Source organism: Nicotiana tomentosiformis, chromosome 6, assembly GCF_000390325.3.
Source record: "Nicotiana tomentosiformis chromosome 6, ASM39032v3, whole genome shotgun sequence".
In the NCBI taxonomy this organism is placed as follows: Eukaryota; Viridiplantae; Streptophyta; class Magnoliopsida; order Solanales; family Solanaceae; genus Nicotiana; species Nicotiana tomentosiformis.
Window position 1 is genome coordinate 148252228 of NC_090817.1, and position 21580 is coordinate 148273807.

General features: G+C 35.6%; 2 protein-coding genes across 2 annotated transcripts; both read right to left on the bottom strand.

Annotated features, from left to right (window-relative positions):
- LOC104085448 (rRNA-processing protein FYV7) lies at positions 1-2080 on the bottom strand. Its single transcript, XM_009589477.4, has 3 exons — positions 1762-2080; positions 913-1013; positions 1-590 (listed from the first exon to the last, which is right to left on the bottom strand). Exons 1-3 carry the CDS (start codon positions 1943-1945, stop codon positions 300-302), a joined length of 576 nt encoding a protein of 191 aa, XP_009587772.1. The 5' UTR covers positions 1946-2080; the 3' UTR covers positions 1-299.
- A 1089-nt stretch (positions 2081-3169) lies between these two features.
- Positions 3170-10004, bottom strand: LOC104085447 (E3 ubiquitin-protein ligase MIEL1-like). The gene is made up of 12 exons (XM_009589476.4): positions 9768-10004; positions 9597-9684; positions 9093-9149; positions 8945-8977; positions 8758-8835; positions 8613-8656; positions 8451-8491; positions 7323-7405; positions 7134-7225; positions 6954-7023; positions 4048-4086; positions 3170-3482 (listed from the first exon to the last, which is right to left on the bottom strand). The coding sequence occupies exons 1-12, from the start codon at positions 9878-9880 to the stop codon at positions 3357-3359; spliced, it is 864 nt and encodes a 287-aa protein (XP_009587771.1). The 5' UTR covers positions 9881-10004; the 3' UTR covers positions 3170-3356.
- Between the last annotated feature and the right edge of the window lie 11576 nt (positions 10005-21580).

Genomic DNA, 21580 nt, shown 5'->3' on the forward strand with positions numbered 1-21580 from the left:
TACACGCGTAATATTTTTCTTTTCTTTGATACCAAAACTTAAACAAAAACTTTTACATTCATAACCAGCTGCCCTGCTCACAAAACTACTGAATTTTGCTACATTGCGTACTTCCATAGCACTGCTTACATAATAATTCATCACAGCTACTTTTACATCCTCCAGTGTGTCATATGTATATAAAATATCCAGAAAACCCAACATAAGTTCATAAGAATAATGCTACAACCTAACCTCTGTTTTCTCCAAAAATCTCCTTTTGGGTGGGTTTGGGTTGGGGGGAGGGTTGAGGGGGTAGCCTAACCTTTTGATCCTTGAAGTGTTTCCAGAATATGTTCTATTCTGTACTTCATGACAGGTTGGCCAGACTTAGTTTTCTTGAACATTTTCTCCCTTAGCCTTTTCCTTCGAGATTCAGCTCTCTGTCTTTCTTCTTTTTTTGCTAGAATAGTGGCCTCTCTCTCCGTCCTTGCCTTCTCTTCCTCCTCCCGTTTCCTCTCATATAGTTCTCTCAGGCTTCGAGCACTATATTTCTGGTTCTTCTTATTTTTGCTATCCACCTTATCAGTTTTTTCAATCTCTTCAGCATCCTGATATAGCAATTGGAATTAGAATAAACACCAACCTCTCATTCCTAGTTCCAATTACTCAATAATGTAGCATGAAAGTAGAGGACAATAACACAACCCAGAGATGTCATAGATCAAAGCATGTTCATACTATATATCAGCTAAGTTGAGCATTTCCCAAATGATTAAGTTCCATAATTACACTACATTCTAAGCCATTTTGAAATGAACTTTAGGTTGTCCACATAAAGCGCATGTCTTCATGCTTTAACCAAATTGAATTAGACTTTGCACAATGTAGAATGAAACAAAAGGAACAAACAAGAAATGGATAATAACAAACCTCTAGTTGTCTTGCACCCTCAGAAGGCTCTCCTTGTTGCTTAACTATCCTCTTATATTTACTCACATATTTGGCGTTCTTATAGAACTCCCTTTGCTTCTCTGCGCAAAATAACAGCGTACAATACATAAGGAATAGTTACACGACAATGGCAGACACATGAGCTTAACAAGGGAACTTCAAGAGGATAAGCATACTGATCAACATTGTGGGCAAACATCCATATATAAGAGTAAAATCTGACATTTATCTCAACTAAAGTAAGAAACTCAGTAACTCCCCTCAGCAGGATAAAAACAAAAACAATTGGGAAATCAGTTAAAAATTCCTCTTGTGCTTTCTATTGTCTACTGCCTATTGAAATTGCATGACACAACACCTCATTAAGCACAAGCAGGAGTATCTATAATCATTAGTGTTGTTCTTAAGCCCTAAAGCGAGGCTCAAAATATGTTGAGCGCTTCGCCTCGCTTTGTGGGCGCTTTAGTGTTGCATCAAGGGTCTAAGCCATACTTTTACTTGCCGCCAATGAGTGTAATCCTAAAAATGCGACACTAAATAATTGATATTTCACTTCATAATTTTTTTTTGTTGATATTTCACGTTTTTCAATTTCTTTGTCCATATATTTGTTATTCATGCTTATAATTATTAGTCTTAGACTACGTATTTTTACTCTTTCTCTAGTTGCACCTTTTTTCTTTAAAGCCCACGATTTATACGGCCCTTGGACCATTTTTCAGGCCTTAAGAATAAGTTATATAGCATTCAAAGCTAATAATTAGTACCAAAAAAAGGCTAAATTGAGATAAAGCAAAAATTGAGGTTCTTTTTTGGAGAGAAATTTACTTATGATGGCAGGGTTGTAATTATTGCTCTTGGTTTTGGCATTGGCAAATGCTTCCAGTGATAAGCCTCCTCTTCCTCCTAATCTTTGCATATTCTTCTTCACATTCTTCTTCGAATTTGAGCCTTTGCTTTTCTTATTTGTGTCCATCTCACGCGCATCTTTTGCGTCTGCAATTTTCTTCATAACGCTAGAGAGAGAAAGCTCGCCTACTTAAAATTGGTGCTGAATAAACTTCAATCTGAAACCCTAGATTGCAGAGAATGAAGACGAGGGTGATGAATCTCCTACAGAAGGTTTAATATGGGCTCATCAATTGACCTGCTAATCCAATACGAACCCTTCTAAAATGGAGGCTCACTACTACACTACCTAGTGGGCCAGCCCAAAATATTTGCAGAAATGACACCAAGTAGCCACTCTACAGGGCTACTATTTAGGAATTAGTCAATGTGTCCTGAATTTTAGTTTTCTAGTTTAATTTCAGGACATTTGTGTTATGAATTGTCTTGAAATTAATATTTTTAGTTTAAATTTTTAGGACAAAATAAGTACTGACTAATCTCTTAATAGCAACCCTAAGAATAGTTGTTTGTGTACTTTCCCCAAATATTTTTACCAAGTACAAAAAGACTCGAGGATTTGCACAAATAGGATACTTTTGTGTTGATATTTATGTTCTGTCCCTACTAGTGAGAAATTGACATTTTTAAGTTTAATGAAAAATTGTGCTAGATATAGTTATTTTACCAATTTAAAGAGGTTGGGTAATAAGTGAATTATCTTTATTTTTTTTTAAACATAGGAGCAAGAAAAGTCTAACTAGACAAGAGTTCAAACTCATGATGTTGTGGTTCAAATTAGAATTTTTGCCAAGTTTAGCAAACTTCTTTTAAGTTGCATACTATCATAAGTAGTCCCAAAAGTTTGAGATTTCCAATTATACGTAATTGACGAATTTACAAAAACAGAATCTTCATTGCAAGTTTAATAAGTAAGTTACTTGTTAACGTATATGGTAAAAATTTACTCAGCAATGAATGCAAGACATGCGTCTTTCATCCACATATATCACTTAATTAACCATGATTATGTAATATATATTCCCACTTTAATTTTTGATTGATATGGTTCAATTGTTTGGTCCCATTACGCAAATGCGATACGAATTTTAAATTCAGTTAATGTAGTACAGACAAACGCAAGCAAGAGCCATACATTCACCAATTAGTCCCTTTGTAGTGTGTCACCAAACTTACAAGAGCCCGGAGGTAACCATTTGTGTATAGAGTTGGAGCCAAGGTTTCATTTCAGTTTACATTCATTGTTCTTTTTGTGGTAATCGATGCAAACTCAGCATATATATGTTATTTAACTATACTTGTTCTGCTTTGTGATACTTTCTGAAGATTTTCACTAAGCAACAGGATAAGCTTTATCGGATGATTATTGCCCATATTCTTTACAGTTAAACGGCCGATCACTAGAAGAAATGAATCAAAATGAAAAAAGGAAAAAACAAGTAGAGGCAGTTGCCTGTTCCATGTAAAAATACACCACTTAGATCAAGCTGAGCATATAATGTCCATTGCCCATGTCATTGGGGATCTTCGCCAGTACCAATCATGCGGGTGTTGTATGAATTACAATGCTTGCATTTGTGGCCAAGAATGTGAAAAAATGCTCTGCCAGTACTATTGCAGTCATTGCAGAGAATTGGAACCTGCAAAGTCAAAGCTCAACCTCTATTATCCAGCTTTTTCCGCATCACAATAAAACATTACCTTCTGGAAAAGAAATTTTTTACCTTCAAAACATCTCAACAAAAGATTTTCTTCTAAAAAAGAAAAATCGAGATAAAACAGTTAAAGACGTGGCCGGATCTGTAAGATAAACATGCATTGCCTTCAGGGACAAATATCTAAGTTCACTCTCAAACTATACCCCACACCTCACCCATTTCTTTCCAATATTCACCGGCAAAGCTCCATGCCAAAACCATCATAACCCCTCCATTTTTGCTAGGTAGAAAATAAAGCAGAAGAGAGAAGAAATTTTGCTAAAAGAGGTTCCTATGACTCCAACTCAAGAGCCTGTTGCAATTAAGTTTCTTGCGACTTGTCCCCTCCCCTCCCCCCCCCCCCCCCCCAAAAAAAAAAAGAAGCCTTATGCGCAATTTGCTTTTAAATCTATATGAAAGGAAACACATGAATCCAAAATGAACAGCAACATTTAAATGTAAAGAGAGTACCAAAACAACATTTTACCGACAGGAAAGAGCCGCTTACCTCGTAACGATATTCTTCAGGCATGGCTGTTGCCTCAATCTATACAAAAGAAACTTGATCATCAGTAAACAGTCATAATGTCATAATGTGCTATGGTTTATATCATGCACTAAAGTATTCTGCAATACTTAGACGACAAACATAAGAAGATTATATTGACTAGAAATATTTGCATATGAATAAACATGTCTGCTGTCTGTCCTAACAAAATAAAAAAACATAAAATCAACTAATCATCCAGCTCCAGGAAATGCACTCCTATACGACCTAACAGTGCATGTCTAATGGTGGTAACCACAATTAAGCTGGAGAGAGGAATTACAAAGAATTTAAGTATCCTCTAAAACACAGGAATCCCAAGGACCGAGAAAGCATGATGGACCGCCAGGGAACTGTTTGCCTCAAATCATTGTTAAGTGACTACATTCACAAAGTCTAATCTTCAATTGTTTTATCACCAATCAACAGATCAAAAGTAAAGGTACACCAGAAAGTACCCAAGGGTGTGGTCAATGAAGTAGGAGAACCATGAGATCTCAGGTCCAAATCCCAGCAGAGTCAAGAAAATACTAGGAGATGCTTCCCAAATCCCAACTGCCATAGCCTTGGTGGGTAGAGTTACCCGGTATCTATGCGGATCGTAGTACATCAGGTACATTGTAGAATGTTTTTATTTTTTTTGACAGAGAAACGAAGGAAACGAAGGAGGAATGCAACACGAGGACTTCCCAGGGGGTAACCAGGTACCGATGGAATAGTTAATGTGACACAAGCTAACCTGGACACCACCGTCTCACGCACACACATATAAAAAAATAAAAAATAAAAAAAAATAAAGTGGGATAATATCATCCAAAGTACAAAGTATTTATCACAAATACCCCACTTGATTTCACCTCCCTTCATATACTTTCTTCTACGTTGAAATATCTGAGGTACTTCTAGGCTTTAATGATAGGGAATCAAAATATTTATCACGGATGGTACACCTCCCTTCCTATTTGTGCTTCCTTATTGAAATATCTAAGGTACTTCTAGACTTTAATCACTGCGAACCATAGCATCAAAGCTAGAAGTCACATCTCCCACTACTCCTAAGTAAGAAAAGTAAAAACTACGGAATAAAAAGGGCATCTGTCAAAAGCCCTATTCTCAATTCAACACGGCCAAGAGTTTTATGTCCAATTACTGGAGGGTTTAGAAATCCTGCAAGTTGCAAAAGCTTTCTGGAATAACAATTTAGCACATATCCAACAGTAAGATAATTTTGGTGATTGCTGCACCAGGCTTACATCCCAACCAGTTTTCAACAGCCATCGACAGATTGGCACAATTTACTAAATCAACATGAAATCTTCTAAGGAATTTCCAGAATTTAATCCCTAATATCAATGTACCAAGACCATTTTCCCTCTAGTATATCCTATCTATCTATATAACTATACTTTTATGTTCTCATATCATGCCATTTCACATAATGGTAACTTCTAATATATGTCTAACTCGAAGCAGACATGAAGCCAAGGTCTTCTTCTCCGTTTTCCCCGCATTCTTCTTAATAGTCCTTCTGAAATTCTGCAAGTGCACTGCAGAGTATTTCGTTTAGAATCAGTTACATCTATCCCTAGTCACATTTCATCTAAACTTAGTCCTACGAACTTCCGAGTTAATATCTTATTTTAACATCAAATCTAAGAAGGGGAGCCTTGGCATAACTGGTAAAATTGTCGTCATGTGACCAGGAGGTCACGGGTTTAAGCCGTGGAAACAACCTCTTGTAGAAATGCAGGGTAAGGCTGCGTACAATACACCCTTGTGGTCCGGCCCTTCCCCCGATCCTACATATATCAGGAGCTTAATGCACCGGGCTGCCCTTTTTTTTTAACATCAAATCTAACTAATTACTAACATTAGATCTCCAGACCAATACCTAATGCTTGATCACTAGTTGCGCATTTGTTAGCATACTTACTGTGCTATGTCAACAGGTTTCAAGGGTGATCCCAAAAGTCTTACAACAAAATGCACGTTATTGCCAAATGAAATCGGACTCCACAAACTATAATTCAATATCAGATATACCATCAAAGACCCATTGTAACATAGACAACCATAAGAAATAACTTCTAAAATATAAACTTGATACAACTTAATTTTCTACAGAGGAAGAATCAAAAGTCAAACCAAGTTTTAAATGATTTGTCTTCCACTGTCGCAGAATATGAATTAGCTATCAAAAGATTTTGGAGGACTAAAATTCTAAAAAAGTAATACACCTATTTCAGAAGCAAAAGCACAAAACAAAGTTATAATGTGACGGGACAAAAGATTTTTCCTTGGATATGCTTGTGCCACTTTCTCCACTTCCCAATCAGTTCAGAAGAACAACGAGAGAATCTCATAATTGATGCTCATCTGGTGGCTTTCCCTGAGATGTAATGCAATCTACAAAGGACTTGTTGAATAAAGGGAGGCAAAAAAAAAGTTTCATTTCATTTACAAGGAAGAAAGAGGAAAGTAAGAAGCCAAATGAAGAAAAGGAAGTGTAACTATGTTTCTCTAATCTTATTTCCTTAAAATAAAGGTTTGAGCTTCAACTTAATTTTGAGACAAAACCCAATAAGGCAAAACACTGTTAGACCAAATCAACTTCAGTCGAGAAAAATGTTAGGGAGAAAAAGGACTGACTTAGATTTCTCTGTCTTTCAACCTTTTGTCAGTTTAAACTATATCAGCACTTGTGTTTCTTCTTTTGGGTGGGGAGGGGATGGCGTGGAGCCTGTGCATATATACCCATTCCTTTTCGTGGATGTATGAATAGTAGATATTCCTTGTAACAATTTACAAAATAAGATTTATGGATGAGCTTTGCACAGACAATAACTGAAAATTAAACAACATTATACCTCCAGATCTAATCTTTCCCAAGTTCCGGACATGTTGAGCACTGACTTAGAGCATATAGGGCAGCGATACCTATACAGAAAGGAAAGATGATTCCACTATGCATTTTATCCCAAAACCAGCGCAGGCTGACTGGTTTGCAGAAACAGAAGCAAAATAATTGTGTTATGCATAAACTTTACTGGTTCTGATGGATCATCTCAGTGTAGCATTCCATATGCATCGTATGTCCACACTTCATAATTGTGGTGCCTTTGACTGAGTCAAAAAGAAACTGGACCAGCCCAAAAGTTCAGTATTAGGGTATTGATCCAAACAAACCCATATGGCAAGTTAAGGCAGTGAAAGCCAAATGAAGTGCGGACTCAAACCTCATAACAGATGGGACAATGGTTCTTCATTGAGTTCTCCACGCATAAGTGATTATCACACAGATCCACTGAATAGCATGATCCTGTTGCAGAAACAATATCACGAGAATTGCTAAAAAGGAAGTATACCTGATTTAGAGCATCAGATAAATAAAGGAACAAAATTTTGTGAATAGGATTCAACATTCGTTCATTTCAATGTCTTCAATTCCAGCATATATGCAGACATATGTATGAAGTCTTACCAACATAAGTTTGTCAAAACTTCATGCATGTAACTTGGGAAACATCAAGTGAAAGCCAAGGGGGATGGTTTACTACAAACCAAAGAACACTTATTAGGTGACCTCACTACAGGAGTAAGTTGGCGTTCAGGTTTTTGCCTTTATTATGACCAAGGTTTATTAATCGCTCAACTTTTCACAGACTTACAACCAAAATTCGTACTTTGTCAACATCTGACATGAAACATGTGTCTTCCCACCTCAGAAGGTTTACAGGACATCCTGACGTGAAACCGTTTTACTTGAACATGCTTAATTTACATAAATGTGTTTTGTCCTTTATCCTTTCACAAAGACATGCCTAACCAGAACATTCCACAAAAATAATTATAAAGATTGGGAAGTCAAAAGAAACTTGAGAACTTGACCTCCAATCATTAACAATCTCCTCTAGACATGGACCAACCAATGAATCAAGAGAGAGGGAGAGGGAGAGGATTCAGCCGTATAATATGACAAGTTTCCTCAGATGCCTAATCTTATTCTGTTAGGCTGAGCAGCTATAGTTGTTTGACTTCCATTTCTTATTGGCTAGGAGTTGGTTTACTTCAGTGATACAGAAGTGCATAGAGTAAATAGTCAGCTTTGAGATGGTAGATGTAAACGGCAGTAAAATAAGAAGTATACAAGATCAACCTTCCTGTTCAGAGGATAACCCTTTACTACAATATAAGATATGCTATTCAAGGATTTAACAGAAAGGGCTTCGAGAAGCAGAATTCAAAAAGGAACTGTTAGAAAGAGATAATCTCCACCATTAATAATTTAAAGGAAAAATATCCATCCATGTTAGTGCAAGGAAGTCAATAATAGCAGCCAAACAACTAAGGCGAAGATGGCGTACCACATTTCCTGCAGTGGAAGAAGTTTTCTCGACCACCCACCCTGTATATAATCAATAGTCTATAAGCATCACACATGATAGATATATTTTGTTTAGATAGAACGAGTAAGAGAAGTGTTAGGGCAGAATGGAGGTTGAATACAATATTATCTAGTTTATCACCTGCAAATTCCACAGTCATCACAGTGAAATTGCCCCTTCGTTGTCTACAAGAAAAGAAAACTACTTATGATATAAATGCATCAAATGAATTAAATATTAACAGACCAATCCAATTTTCAGAGACAATTAAAAATAGTAGCATTACATCGTCATCGTAAAATCTACAGATTTCACAGTAGTACTCCCCAAATTTGATGTCACACTTTGAACAGATCCCAGCAACCTATTCAGCAGAAGCAAGCAAAAAGTTATCCCCCACCAAAGTGGCCGAAATGTCCATTACTCGAGACACTCAAAGGATAGACAAGTGTAGCAACAGAGCTTAGCAAAACCTGTTGTTCAGTGTCGCATACAGCACAAACAACCTGTAACCCAAAAAAAATGAATCCAACTCAGTCCCTGTAAAAATGGAAAACCCAGAAAGCGTCATGAACTAAAACCTTCTCTCTAAAGAAATCAATAAATGAGCTAGACTCATACTTGTTTAACATCGTGGCGCACAAGTTCGTGACGTTCCTTGGGGTTGCTCAAAGCGCTCTGATCCCAACAAACACAAAACTTTAGTAAAATCCACTACACAGTATATAAAGCGATCAGCAAGGGGTGACAGGGGAAGGTAAGGTTGATGTTGTACAGTTTGTAACATGTAAGTATCAATTAATGAGGCACCAGACCATTAAAGAAAGCACCTCATTATTAAGGAGACTGAGTTACAAAGTTAGAAAGTAATTTGGATTTTGAGCTCAAAAGAGAATACATGAGTTTTTTAGTGATTGTCCCCCATTTCCTAATAAAAATACTTGTCCACACATGTGATAAATGGAAATTGAGTTTATAGATATCATGGATGGATTTGGACCTGCGACTCAATTCAATTTTATTTGGGACAGTTAATTAGCAGAAGAACATATATTTAAGACTAACTGTTTAGGTTTTTTTTCAGATAAGAAGTTTGTTCCACTTCCAAATAGGAGTAACACAAACCTTGGCATCGTTGTGGCAGTGACGGCAAGTGAAAATTTCATTGCAGCAAGGAGCTCGGAGTTTACATCGTCGCCGATAATGTTCACATCTATTAATTTAATAAAAATAAAATAATAAAATCATTGTACAAATTGGACAGAGACACAAAATGTATCGTAATAATCTATGTACCCGTAAAGCATTTTGCCGAAGTCTTCTCTGGAACTATTGTTATCATCGTGATCGTCTTGTTCAGCCGGAGCCGGCGGCGGCTGATTAACGACAAAATTGTTACCGTCTTCCATGTAGAAGGTTCCAGAAGGACCTTTGGATTATGAGAGTACAGTATAGCTGTGGACCTCCAGGTGAAACCTGTTACGTGTGGGCAATATAGAAGAAAAAAGGTGATAATGTAGAGTATGTATCAAGGGATAAGGTCAAAATTAGGGGTGAAATTCAAAAATAAGTCATATTTACCTGGGGTAATTGAAAAAAGCCTGAAAAGTAATTAAAATTTAATAATTATTTATGTAAATATAAATCTGAAAAAAAATACTTTTTAAAATTCGAAAAATATTTCGGTATAATACATTGGAGTTCGAATTCTTTACATGTTAACTTACAGCATAATATACCGGAGTTCAAGCATAATATATTGATCTAACATAATATGTTGGAAGTCCATACACAAGTGCGTTAATCTTCAATATATTATGCTAGAATTTTTCGTGTTACAGCAAAATAGTGGTTATTTTTTAATGACTTTGCAAACGCTAATTGTTTTTCAATTATCAATCCAAAAACTGGCTAGCCCGTGCTATTTTTACCGAAATTAGTTCATAAAAACGCGAGCGAAAAGGACTGCAACGAACAGTGGACCAAGTAATGAATCCACTACCAAGACATGGCGGCTGATATTCATAGCCCGTGGGCCTATTAAAATGAAACTTTATTTCTCCGTGTCCCAATTTGTTTGATACAGTAAAAAAATTCAATTTTAGCCGTGATTTTGGACATAATTTTTTAATTGTTCAAATATATTACATATATACTAGTTTTAGCGTAGGCGCATTGCGCGTGTACATCATCACATAAATATTATATTAAAAATTATATTCAAATTATAAAATATTAAGTATAAATGATAACATTGATCCTAAATAAGTAACTCAAGGAAGGAAGAAACTACGTCATATAGAAGTCCTAAATCATTATTCAATTTAGTCAGCTTAAACTTTGTGTCAGTTTTATAACTTTATTGCTTCAGTTTCGCAAGTTATCAAAGTATTCCCTTGTAGTTTAGCAAATACAGATAGTCCTCGAATATTTAAGAATTTTTGTGCAAATATTTTTGGAAAGTTGTACTCAAGTTCATTCGAGAAGACAAACATAATTAACTATACTTTTGTTATGATGTACGGTTGAGTTATGGGAAGTGGTCTAATTAAACGACACATGATAAGTGTAAAGATAAAAAACGCGAATGTGGAATGTAAATATCGGATGTGAGAACCGTTAGTGAATAATGGCACAAATGAGCCAAATAGTGTAATGCCAATGGCATGAATACATCCCATTTTTAACTTGTGGTATAGATATGCCATTTCTTAAAGTTTGATAGTATATTTGAGCCTTTTTTTCCGTAATTCTAAATTGAAAATTGAATCTTTTGATCTTTTAAAGATTTGTGAATAAGATGTGGTCCTATAGCTCATAAAAGAAAATTGATAAAATAAAAATGTGAAGCCTAAAATGTTGATTTAATATTTTACAACAAGCTGTTATTTGTTAGGATGAATGCAAAAAATAAAAAATAATTAATAACAACTCATTGGATATATTTTATCTCTAATATTTCATCATTGTTACGTCAAGTTAGCACTTTTATCAATCTAAGTCTTAATACTATATTAAGAATTTTTTCAACTGAAAAAATAATTCTTTTTGTATGATGAATTTAGAAAAGAATTGAGTAAGTTTTTTTGTCTAATAAGTTGTTTCAAAAACTTAATAATTTGTTACTAAGGAAAATAATTTATATTTTGTTATTCAAATCTTAATAAAAACTCCTCCCCAATTTTAAATATTTAAATGTAATAATAATTTTATCTACTAAGAGTTATATTGCCAAAGGATACAAATAAAAATCTTTCTCACATTTTACTTTTAAATCTTTGTTTTATAGAATTATTTGTGTTATTGACTTTTATCAACCATGCCTTTTCTCTCTCTTTTATTAAATTTTTAAATTTTTTCTTATTTATTTACTATTATTATTATTGAGTGTAATTTTCAAATATCATACAAAAAATAGATGAACAAAAAAATTATTTAAGTAGGAGACTAAAAGTTATAAATGAACAAACGACATATTTGGTCTAGACTCCTATTTCCAACTATTTAAATAGATGACTCTATAATCTGTACTCAGAATTAATTATTTTGTTTCACCTAAATAAAATTTATTTATTTACTAAAATTGTGATGTTATTAAAATTAAAGAAGACAAGCTGAAAGTTATAAACATGATGTTTATTAGTTTTGAACCTAACCTGAGTCAATATAAAACATCAAATAAATGTAGACAGAAGAAACTATTAGAAGTTTCTAAATATTATAAGTTCATATATAAATATTAGAAGTTCTTATATAATTTAAATAAGGAAAGATTTAGTAATCTAAATTTTAGAATTTTAAAGTGTTAAATATTTGGAAAATAATAAATGACAATTTCTAAATATTAAAAAAATAATCAAATTAGTATTTTATCCAGTATGAACTCTATTTTTAAAAGGTAAAAAAGGCGAACGATATTTCGCTAAGGGCCGATATATATATATATATATATATATATATATATATATATATATATATATATATATATATATAAAAAAGAGAATAAATCAAGATAGCTTATAATTTAAATTATTTAAAAGGTATATAAAAGTTTTATGACTAGAAAAGATCGTCTATTTTTATAAATCTGAATTGTTTATCAAATAATTTTGGACTAAAGTAATACAGCGTGTGAGAGCAAAATTTAGCCAAAGATAATAGTCACATGGCCGTTTCTTTATTTTCTTTTATTTGTTCTTTTAAAAATTCATAAAAAACTCGTGAAGTTCGAATTGTAACTTGTAAGTCGAAGTTCTATAATGTCTTAACAAGAAGTAGTTTTGTTTAAATTTTATTTTTGCATTAAGAAACGACTAAACGTTATATAATATTAAAATAATAATTAAATATCAATTAGCAGTCCGAAAAATATGACTATTTATCCATTTCGTCGTAGAAAGTCGCATGATTTATTATGTTTTGTGCACACTGACCTTTAAATAAAGTCAGGTGCATGAATGACTTTACTTAATTAGGATGTTAAAGAGGACGATTAAAAAATGGACAAGGCCTGATATAGCTTATGTTGTATGTAGACTGAATAGATATACTCATAATCCCAACAGAGATATCCTATATAGTGGATTTCCTTCTAGTTTAGAAGGGTACAGTGATGCAAACTGGATGTCTGATTCAAATGAAACAAAATCCACTAGTGGTTATGTATTCACCCTTGGTGGTGGTGCAATATCGTGGAAATCAGCTAAACAGACGATCATTGCTAGATCGACTATGGATTCAGAGTTTGTAGCCCTGGAGATAGCTGGTTATGAGGCTGAGTGGCTAAGAAACTTCTTAGCTAATATCCCTTTAATAAAGGACGTATTGCCTCCTGTGTCTATGCATTATGATTGTCAAGCAACAATAGCTATTGCAAAAAATAAATCTTATAATTATAAAAGTAGATACATGAAATTGAGACATGATGTCATAAAACAACTGTTGAGAGATGGAACAATTTTCATTGACTATGTGAAGTTAGAGATAAATTTGGTCGATCCTCTGACTAAACCTGTGGGAAAAAAATTAATTCTTCAAACCTCAAAAGAGATGGGGTTAAGGCCGATATGTTGTCAATAGAGATGGTAACCCAACCTATGTGATTGGAGATCCCATGAAGTAGGTTCATATGGGTAGTAACATGTCGATATTGGCACTGAAGCACTAAAAGAGAGTGCTTGACTGCTACCAATTGAGAGGTTGAGTTATAACTCTTAATGAAATTCATAGTCCGTATGGATGGTGTATTTAAAAGCAGTATACACTTGATGAATTCACCTATATGAGAGTGGAGTGGGCCGCTCCTATGAGATTTTGGCCTAGTCTCTAGAGCTCTCATGAATAACCAGGCACGTGCATGACCTATTGGGCGCAAAATCGCGTTGCACAGCAAAATTTCCGGGGGTCAAAAAGTGATTGATAAAATTTCTGACTTACAATAAGAATTATTGGTTCATAGAAATATTATATTTCACCAGTAATTTTATGAGTTAAATTTTATTGATCTAAGTTTGGTTCATAGTCCAGAAGACACCAAACCTATTACATTTGGACCAAGCAAATCTAGCAAGTTGTTAATTTTTTCCATTCCTTTATCTTCTTCATATAAAATTTTGAAAATATGTGGGGATTGTGACAGTTTTTTCAAAAATTAAGTAGTCATGTGTCTTTTTATTTTACAAGTGTCCTACCTATTTTCAAGTGGCTATGAATATCTACCAGGTGGCCTTTTGCATGAAGATATGAGGCCAAATGGCTAAGCCAAAAACAAGTGGCAATCATCTTTCATGCAATTAAACACTTGACAATTTAAGAAGACCCTAGTATTTCTATATATAGTCTTCTTGTTCATCTGTAAGAAATATCAATAAAAATTGGTCTTTGTTACACTTTTCTTAGCTAATCATTGCTTTCTTCTTTGGCAAATCATTACTATAATTATTATTCCCACTATTGACCAAATTATTATCTGTTGAAATTATTTCTTCCTTCCGGTTTATTCCAAAATTTGCCGGTGTTATTTAATTTTGCTGATTCCTGTATCCTCTAAATAAATAGAGATGGGCTTGTTTAATCTTGGGGAAACATTTCACATTGCTGAAATAGTTTTTTAGGACAGTGACTATCACGACTCAAGCCAATTCGTGTATATGCTTACAAATAATATTATTGCAGTATTATTATCGTTATTTTCCGGTATCATTTCCCTACATGTACACCCCACCCCACTTCAGTCTGCTACTGAGCTGGCTGATTCCAGTACCAGAAATTAGTATTTTGTACTAAAATTGAAAGATCCTGGAGATATCTTGGGATTAATATTCATGATATTGTTTTGCCAAGAAAACCAGGTGTTTAATTAAACTAATTAATTTAATAAAACGAAGGGCTAAACCTAGTTGATGATAATAACTTCAGATCTATAATTGATTGACACAGATAACGCAAGAGCAATATTGAGAGAAGAGTAAACGCAAGAGCAATATTAAGAGAAGAGTAAATGTAGTGTGAGTTCAATGTTTCAAGATACTCAATGATGAGAGAATATTGAGTAATAAATAGCAATAAATGATATTAAAGTAAATAAGGAGAATGATTCACTCAATATTAAATGAAGTGGATGATTCTTCTTTCTGACAATGATGAATGAAAGACCAATAATAGAATGTTAGGAATTTTTCGGATCTAACAGAAAAGGTGTGGAATAATAGATCATCCTATCTCTTTAGAAAAGTAATAATTGTCTTTTATTCAAAGAGAGTGTCGGTCTTACAAAGGCTGTGTGTCCTCTTTTTCCCTATCTCCTTTTCTATTTATATGGGACATTCTCTAGCCAACCCTAAAAGTATGGACACCATAGAATATTCTACTTCAAAAACTAGTTGTTAGTACTGCCCTTCATACTCAACCTCAGCTGTTATTGACTCTTCGGCTACAAGCTCCGTTTTCTACTAATCGACCTCGTCCATATCGCTTTTCACGATACCGCTTCGTATCAAATCTTAATGAAAGCGGATTTTGACATATACAGTTAGTCCTTTCGCTTATTGATGTCGGCCCTGGGCGACCTCGATGAGCAGACTCTGTCTGTTAGGCTTGAGAAGTTTTATGCGAGCAGGTCAAGTAGTAGCGCTTCAGACGGGATGGAAACATGGCCTTTTGTGATCCACAACCTAGGGTCATGTCATTTCATCATGACGTCATGTCATCATGTGTCATTATTACGCATTTTCCCGATACCCTGTATTATTTCCTGTGCCTCTACCGATTCAATTTTTGAGCTGGGCAACTGCGGTTTGCCTCCTCGATATTGATGCCCTAACTCTTATAAATGGGGATATTCAGTTCTTAGGTTGATTCTTTGCTTTCTAAAAATCAGATTTTCATATCCTCTTCTTCCTCAATCAAAATCTCTGCTTTCTTGACCTTACTTCATACTCCTGCCTTCACCGATTTTGGTGGTTCTTGCTACTCGACTCTTATGCATTTTCATCCCCTCTATTCATAAACAAAAATGGTTAATGTGTCTTCCAGTTCTGGGGGGATACCTGATCCTGCTCCTTTGGAAGTTGTCACGACCCCAAATTCCCTCCGTAGGATGTCGTGATGGCACCTAATCTCTAAGACTAGGTAAGCCTATCAATGCGGAATAATAATAAATATCTGAAATAATTAAACTACAATTCAAACAATTTCAACTCCCAAAACCCGGTAGAAATAATTCACAAGCTTCTAAGAATTTATTCTCAATGTCTCTATATGTCAAGGTCTAGATAAAATATAAGGAAGCAACATAAAATGATAGAAGGGGACTCCGGAGTCTGCGGACGCTGGCAGATATACCTCGAAGTCTCCGTGCGCAGGTAACTCAATAACGTCTAGGCTGGTAAAATATATCTGGATCTGCACAAAAAGATGCGCAGAAGCGTAGTATGAGTACACCACAGCGGTACCCAGTAAGTGCAAGGCCTAACCTTGGTAGAGTAGTGACGAGGTCAGGTGAGGCCCTACTGGAATATAATAATGGCATGGTAAAATGTTTATCAATGTAGTAAAATAAAATGACATTGAAAATGAATCAAATAGTATGTCACATTTAATGACACCAAATAATTGCAAATAATATCTCGTGGAAATCAAAACAGAATTTCCTTCAACTTTATGAAAATCACAATAATAATCGAAGGCAACTACAGCCATAAATCAATATCAACAAGGGCACTCCCGAGGTACCGCCTCGTAGTCCCAAATCATAAATAAATTCACAATATCTCATTTCCTTATATCACCGCGGGAGCCTTCACAATTTATTTAAAGAAAATATTTTTTCCGAAATAGCATCCCGCGTTTTAGCCACCCTTATCACACCGCATGACTTCTAGTAGTTCCCCTACTAGCCACGCGTATCAAGCCATCCTTATCTCACCGCATGTGTTTCAACACCCAGACCTTATACCACCGCATGCGTATCAATATCACAATATATCATAATTTGCACCGCAAGTGCTCAAATAATTTAACTTGCCAAAATAATTCAACAACAATATTTTTCCACAATAAAGAGATCACGGCTCATGCCAAAATAAATCATCAATAATAGTTTGCCACAATAAAGAGCTCACGGCTCATGCCAAAATAAATCATCAATAATAGTTTTCCATAATAAAGAGCTCACAGCTCATGTCAAAATAATTCATCAATAATATGTTTCCACAATAAAGAGCTCACGGCTCCCTCACAATGAGTATAAAAATATTCAGGAGTAAATAATTTAGGAAAATAATATTTCAAAATCTTTACTACGTTGCTTCAATATCAAGTTTAAAAATGTCAAATACTTCATATTAATAATATTTAATTTAAAGAAAATCAACCTTCAAATAATGCACAGAATAAAAGAAACCAAGTTTCAACTAAACAGGTAAAAAAATTAGTAAGAAAAGATCAAACAAATTTGAAGTATATATCTCACATCAATGATGAAGAATATAACAAGATAAAATAATTTAATAAATGCGCAACAGTGATCTACACAATTTAAAAATATAATCTTTCGCAAATTAACCCGTGTACACACTCGTCACCTCGTGCACACGACTTTCAACATATTTCAATAATCACATCAATACCAATTCTAGGGAAAATTTCCCCCACACAAGGTTAGACAAGTCACTTACCTCGACTTGCTCCAATTTAACCAAGTATTATGCTTTTTCCTCGAATTTCTGACTCCGATCGACTAGTATCTAGTCATAATTAATTCGATACAGTCAACAAAAATTATAGTAATCAATTTCATAAGAAAATATTACATTTTCGGTAAAATTCGAAATTAGCTCAAAATTTGCCCGTGGGGCCCACATCTCGGAATCCGGCGAAACTTATAAAATCCGACAACCCATTCAATTACGAGTCCACCCATACCAATTTTACCAAAATCCGATAACAACTCGACCTCCAAATCTTAAATTTTCGTTTTTGGAAGATTTTACAAAAATCTTGATTTTTCTTCCATAAATTAACGGATTCATGATGTAAATGAGTATGGAATCATGAAATATAATCAATATAAGATAAGGAACACTTACCCCAATGTTTTCCCGTGAAAATCGCCCAAAAATCGCCCAAAAACCGTGCTCCAAAAATCCAAAACGAAATGAATGAAATGAGCATTTTTGGTCCTTAAGTTTCTACCAATCCGTCACTAAAAGTCCATTTTTAATCACTAAAAGTCTACAAGAAATAGCTCTACCAGTCTTACTTCAATTGATCATAACTTTATGTATAAATGTCCAAATAATAAATGGTCTAACTTTCTGGAAACTAGAATCCACCGACTACAACTTTCATGTTTTGTAATTATTCCGATTCCTTATGCATTGCGAGATATAAGCTCCCAAAGTTGGCTGTATGTATCAGAATTTCTGGCGAAATTTCTGGCGAAACTGCTCTACCAGCCTTCTTTCAATCCATCATAACTTTCTGTACAAATGTCCAAATAATGCATAGTTTAACTTTCTGGAACCTATAATCCAACAACTACAACTTTTATGTTTTGTACATTTTCTGATTCCTTATGCATTGCGAGATATAAGCTTCCAAACTTGGCTCCACGCACGGAATTTCTGCAACAGAAATTTCTGTAATTTCCAGCACTTTGTCCGAAATCCATTCCGTTTACCTTCCGAAATCCACCCGAGACCCTCGGGACCTTAACCAATTATTCCAACATGTCCCAAAATACCATACGAACTTAGTCGAGGCTTCAAACTACATCAAACAACATCAAAACGACGAATCGCACCTCAAATCAAAATCAATGAACTTTGAACTTTTAAATTCTATATCTTGTGTCGAAACACATCAAATCAATTCGGAATGACTTCAAATTTTGCACACAAGTCATAAATGACATAACTGAGCTATGAAAATTTTCAGAATCGGATTTCGACCCCGATATCAAAAAGTTAACCTCTCGGTCAAACTTTCCAAAAATTCAACTTTCGGCATTTCATGCCTAATTCTACTACGGACTTCCAAATAAAATTCCGATCACGCTCATAAGTCCAAAATCACCATACGGAACTGTTGGAATCATCAAAATTCTATTCCGGGGTTGTTTGCACATAATTTGACATCTGGTCACTATTTGAACTTAAACTTTTAATTTTTCATTAAAATTCCATATCTCGGGCTAGGAACCTCGGAATTTGATTCCGGGCATACGCCTAAGTCCCAAATCACGATACGAACCTACAAAAATTATCAAAATACTGATCCGAGTCTGTTTACTCAAAATGTTGACCAAAGTCAACTCAGTTGAGTTTTAAAGCTCTAATTCACATTTTAATTCATTTTTCACCTTAAATTTTCCGGAAAAGTTTTACGGACTGCACACGCAAGTCGAGTAATGATAAAATAGTGCTTTTCGAGGTCTTAGAATACAGAATTAATTATTAAATTTAAAGATGACATTTTGGGTCATCACATTCTCCACCTCTAAAACAAACGTTCGTCCTCGAACGGAGTTAGAAAAAGTACCTGAGCTTGTGAATAAGTGTGGATAACGGCTACGTATATCATGCTCGGTCTCCCAAGTCGCCTCCTCGACCGGATGACCCCTCCACTGAACCTTCACGGAAGCAATATTCTTTGACCTCAGCTTTCGAACCTGCCTATCTAAAATAGCCACTGGTTCCTCAATATAAGATAGATCCTTGTCCAACTGAACCGAACTGAAGTCTAACACATGAGACGAATCCCCGTGCTATTTTCGAAGCATAGAAACATGGAATACCGGATGAACTGCAGAGAGACTAAGTGGTAGCGCAAGTCTGTAAGCCACCTCTCTAACTCTTTCAAGAATCTCTAAAGGCCCAATATACCTAGGGCTCAAATTGCCCTTCTTCCTGAACCTCATCACACCCTTCATAGGCAAAACCCGGAGCAACACCCGCTCATCAACCATGAATGCAACATCACGAATCTTCCGATTCGCATAACTCTTCTATCTAGATTGGGATGTACGAAGTCAATCCTGAATCAAGTCTGTACCCAATAGCCTAGCCTCGCCCGGTTCGAACCAACCCACTAGGGACTGGCACCACCTACCATATAAGGCCTCTTACGGAGCCATCTGGATGCTTGACTGGTAACTGTTGTTGTAAGCAAGCAAGTTGTAAGAACTGATCCCAAGCACCCCCAAAATCTATCACACACGCACGAAGCATATCCTCCAGTATCTGAATAGTGCGTTCGGACTGCCCGTCCATCTGAGGGTGAAATGTTGTACTCAACTCTACCCGGGTACCCAACTCACGCTGTACTGCCCTCCAAAACCGTGAGGTAAACTGTGTACCCCAGTTAGAGATGATAGATACTGGTACACCGTGAAGTCTGACAACCTTGCGAATATATACCTGAGCCAGCTGCTCTGAAGAGTAAGTACTAATCACAGGAATAAAATGAGCTGATTTGGTCAGCCTATCCACAATCACCCAAACTGCGTCCAACTTCCACTGAGTCCGTGGGAGCCCAACAACGAAATCCATAGTGATCCTCTCCCATTTCCATTCTGGAATCACTAACTTCTGAAGCAATCCACTAGGTCGTTGATGCTCATATCTCACTTGTTGACAATTTAGATACTGAGCTACATACTCCACTATGTCTTTCTTCATCTTCCTCCACCAATAATATTGCCTCAAGTCCTGCTACATCTTCGTAGCACTCGGATGTATGGAGTACCGCGAATTATCAGCTTCCTGGAGAATCAATTCACAAAAACCATCTACATTAGGCACACATATCCTACCCTGCATCCGTAATACATCTTTATCTCCAATAGTGACTTCCTTGGCATCGCCGTGCTGAACTGTGTCCTTAAGGACAAGCAGATGTGGCTCATCATACTGACGTTCCATGATACAATCATAAAGAGAAGAATGAGAAACCACTCAAGCCAAAACTCGACTCGGCTCGGAAATATCCAATCTGACAAACTGGTTGGCCAAGGCCTGAACATCCAAGGCCAAAGGCCTCTCTACTTCCAGTAAATATGTTATGCTGCCCAAACTCTCCGCCTTATGACTCAAGGCATTGGCCACTACATTGGCCTTCCCAAGATGATAGAGAATGGTTATAGCATAATCCTTAAGCAACTCCAACCATCTCCGCTGCCGCAAATTAAGATCCTTCTGTTTAAACAAATTTTGTAAACTTCGGTGATCGGTGTAGACCTCACAATGGCCACCGTACTAATAATGCCGCCAAATCTTCAAGGCATGAACAATAGCTGCTAACTCAAGGTCATGGACCGGATAATTCTTCTTATGAACCTTTAACTGTCTGGATGCGTAGGCAATCACCCTACCGTCTTGCATCAACACTGCGCCGAGGTCAATACGCGACGCATCACAATACACAATATAAGATCTTGAACCTGTAGGTAATACCAACATTGGGGTTGTAGTCAAAGTTGTCTTGAACTTTTGGAACCTCTCCTTACATTCCTCGGCCCATATGAACGGAGCACCCTTCTGGGTCAATCTTGTCTTAATAGTTGTTCATAATCAATTACAAAAATGTCAATTAACTTCATATTAACAAAA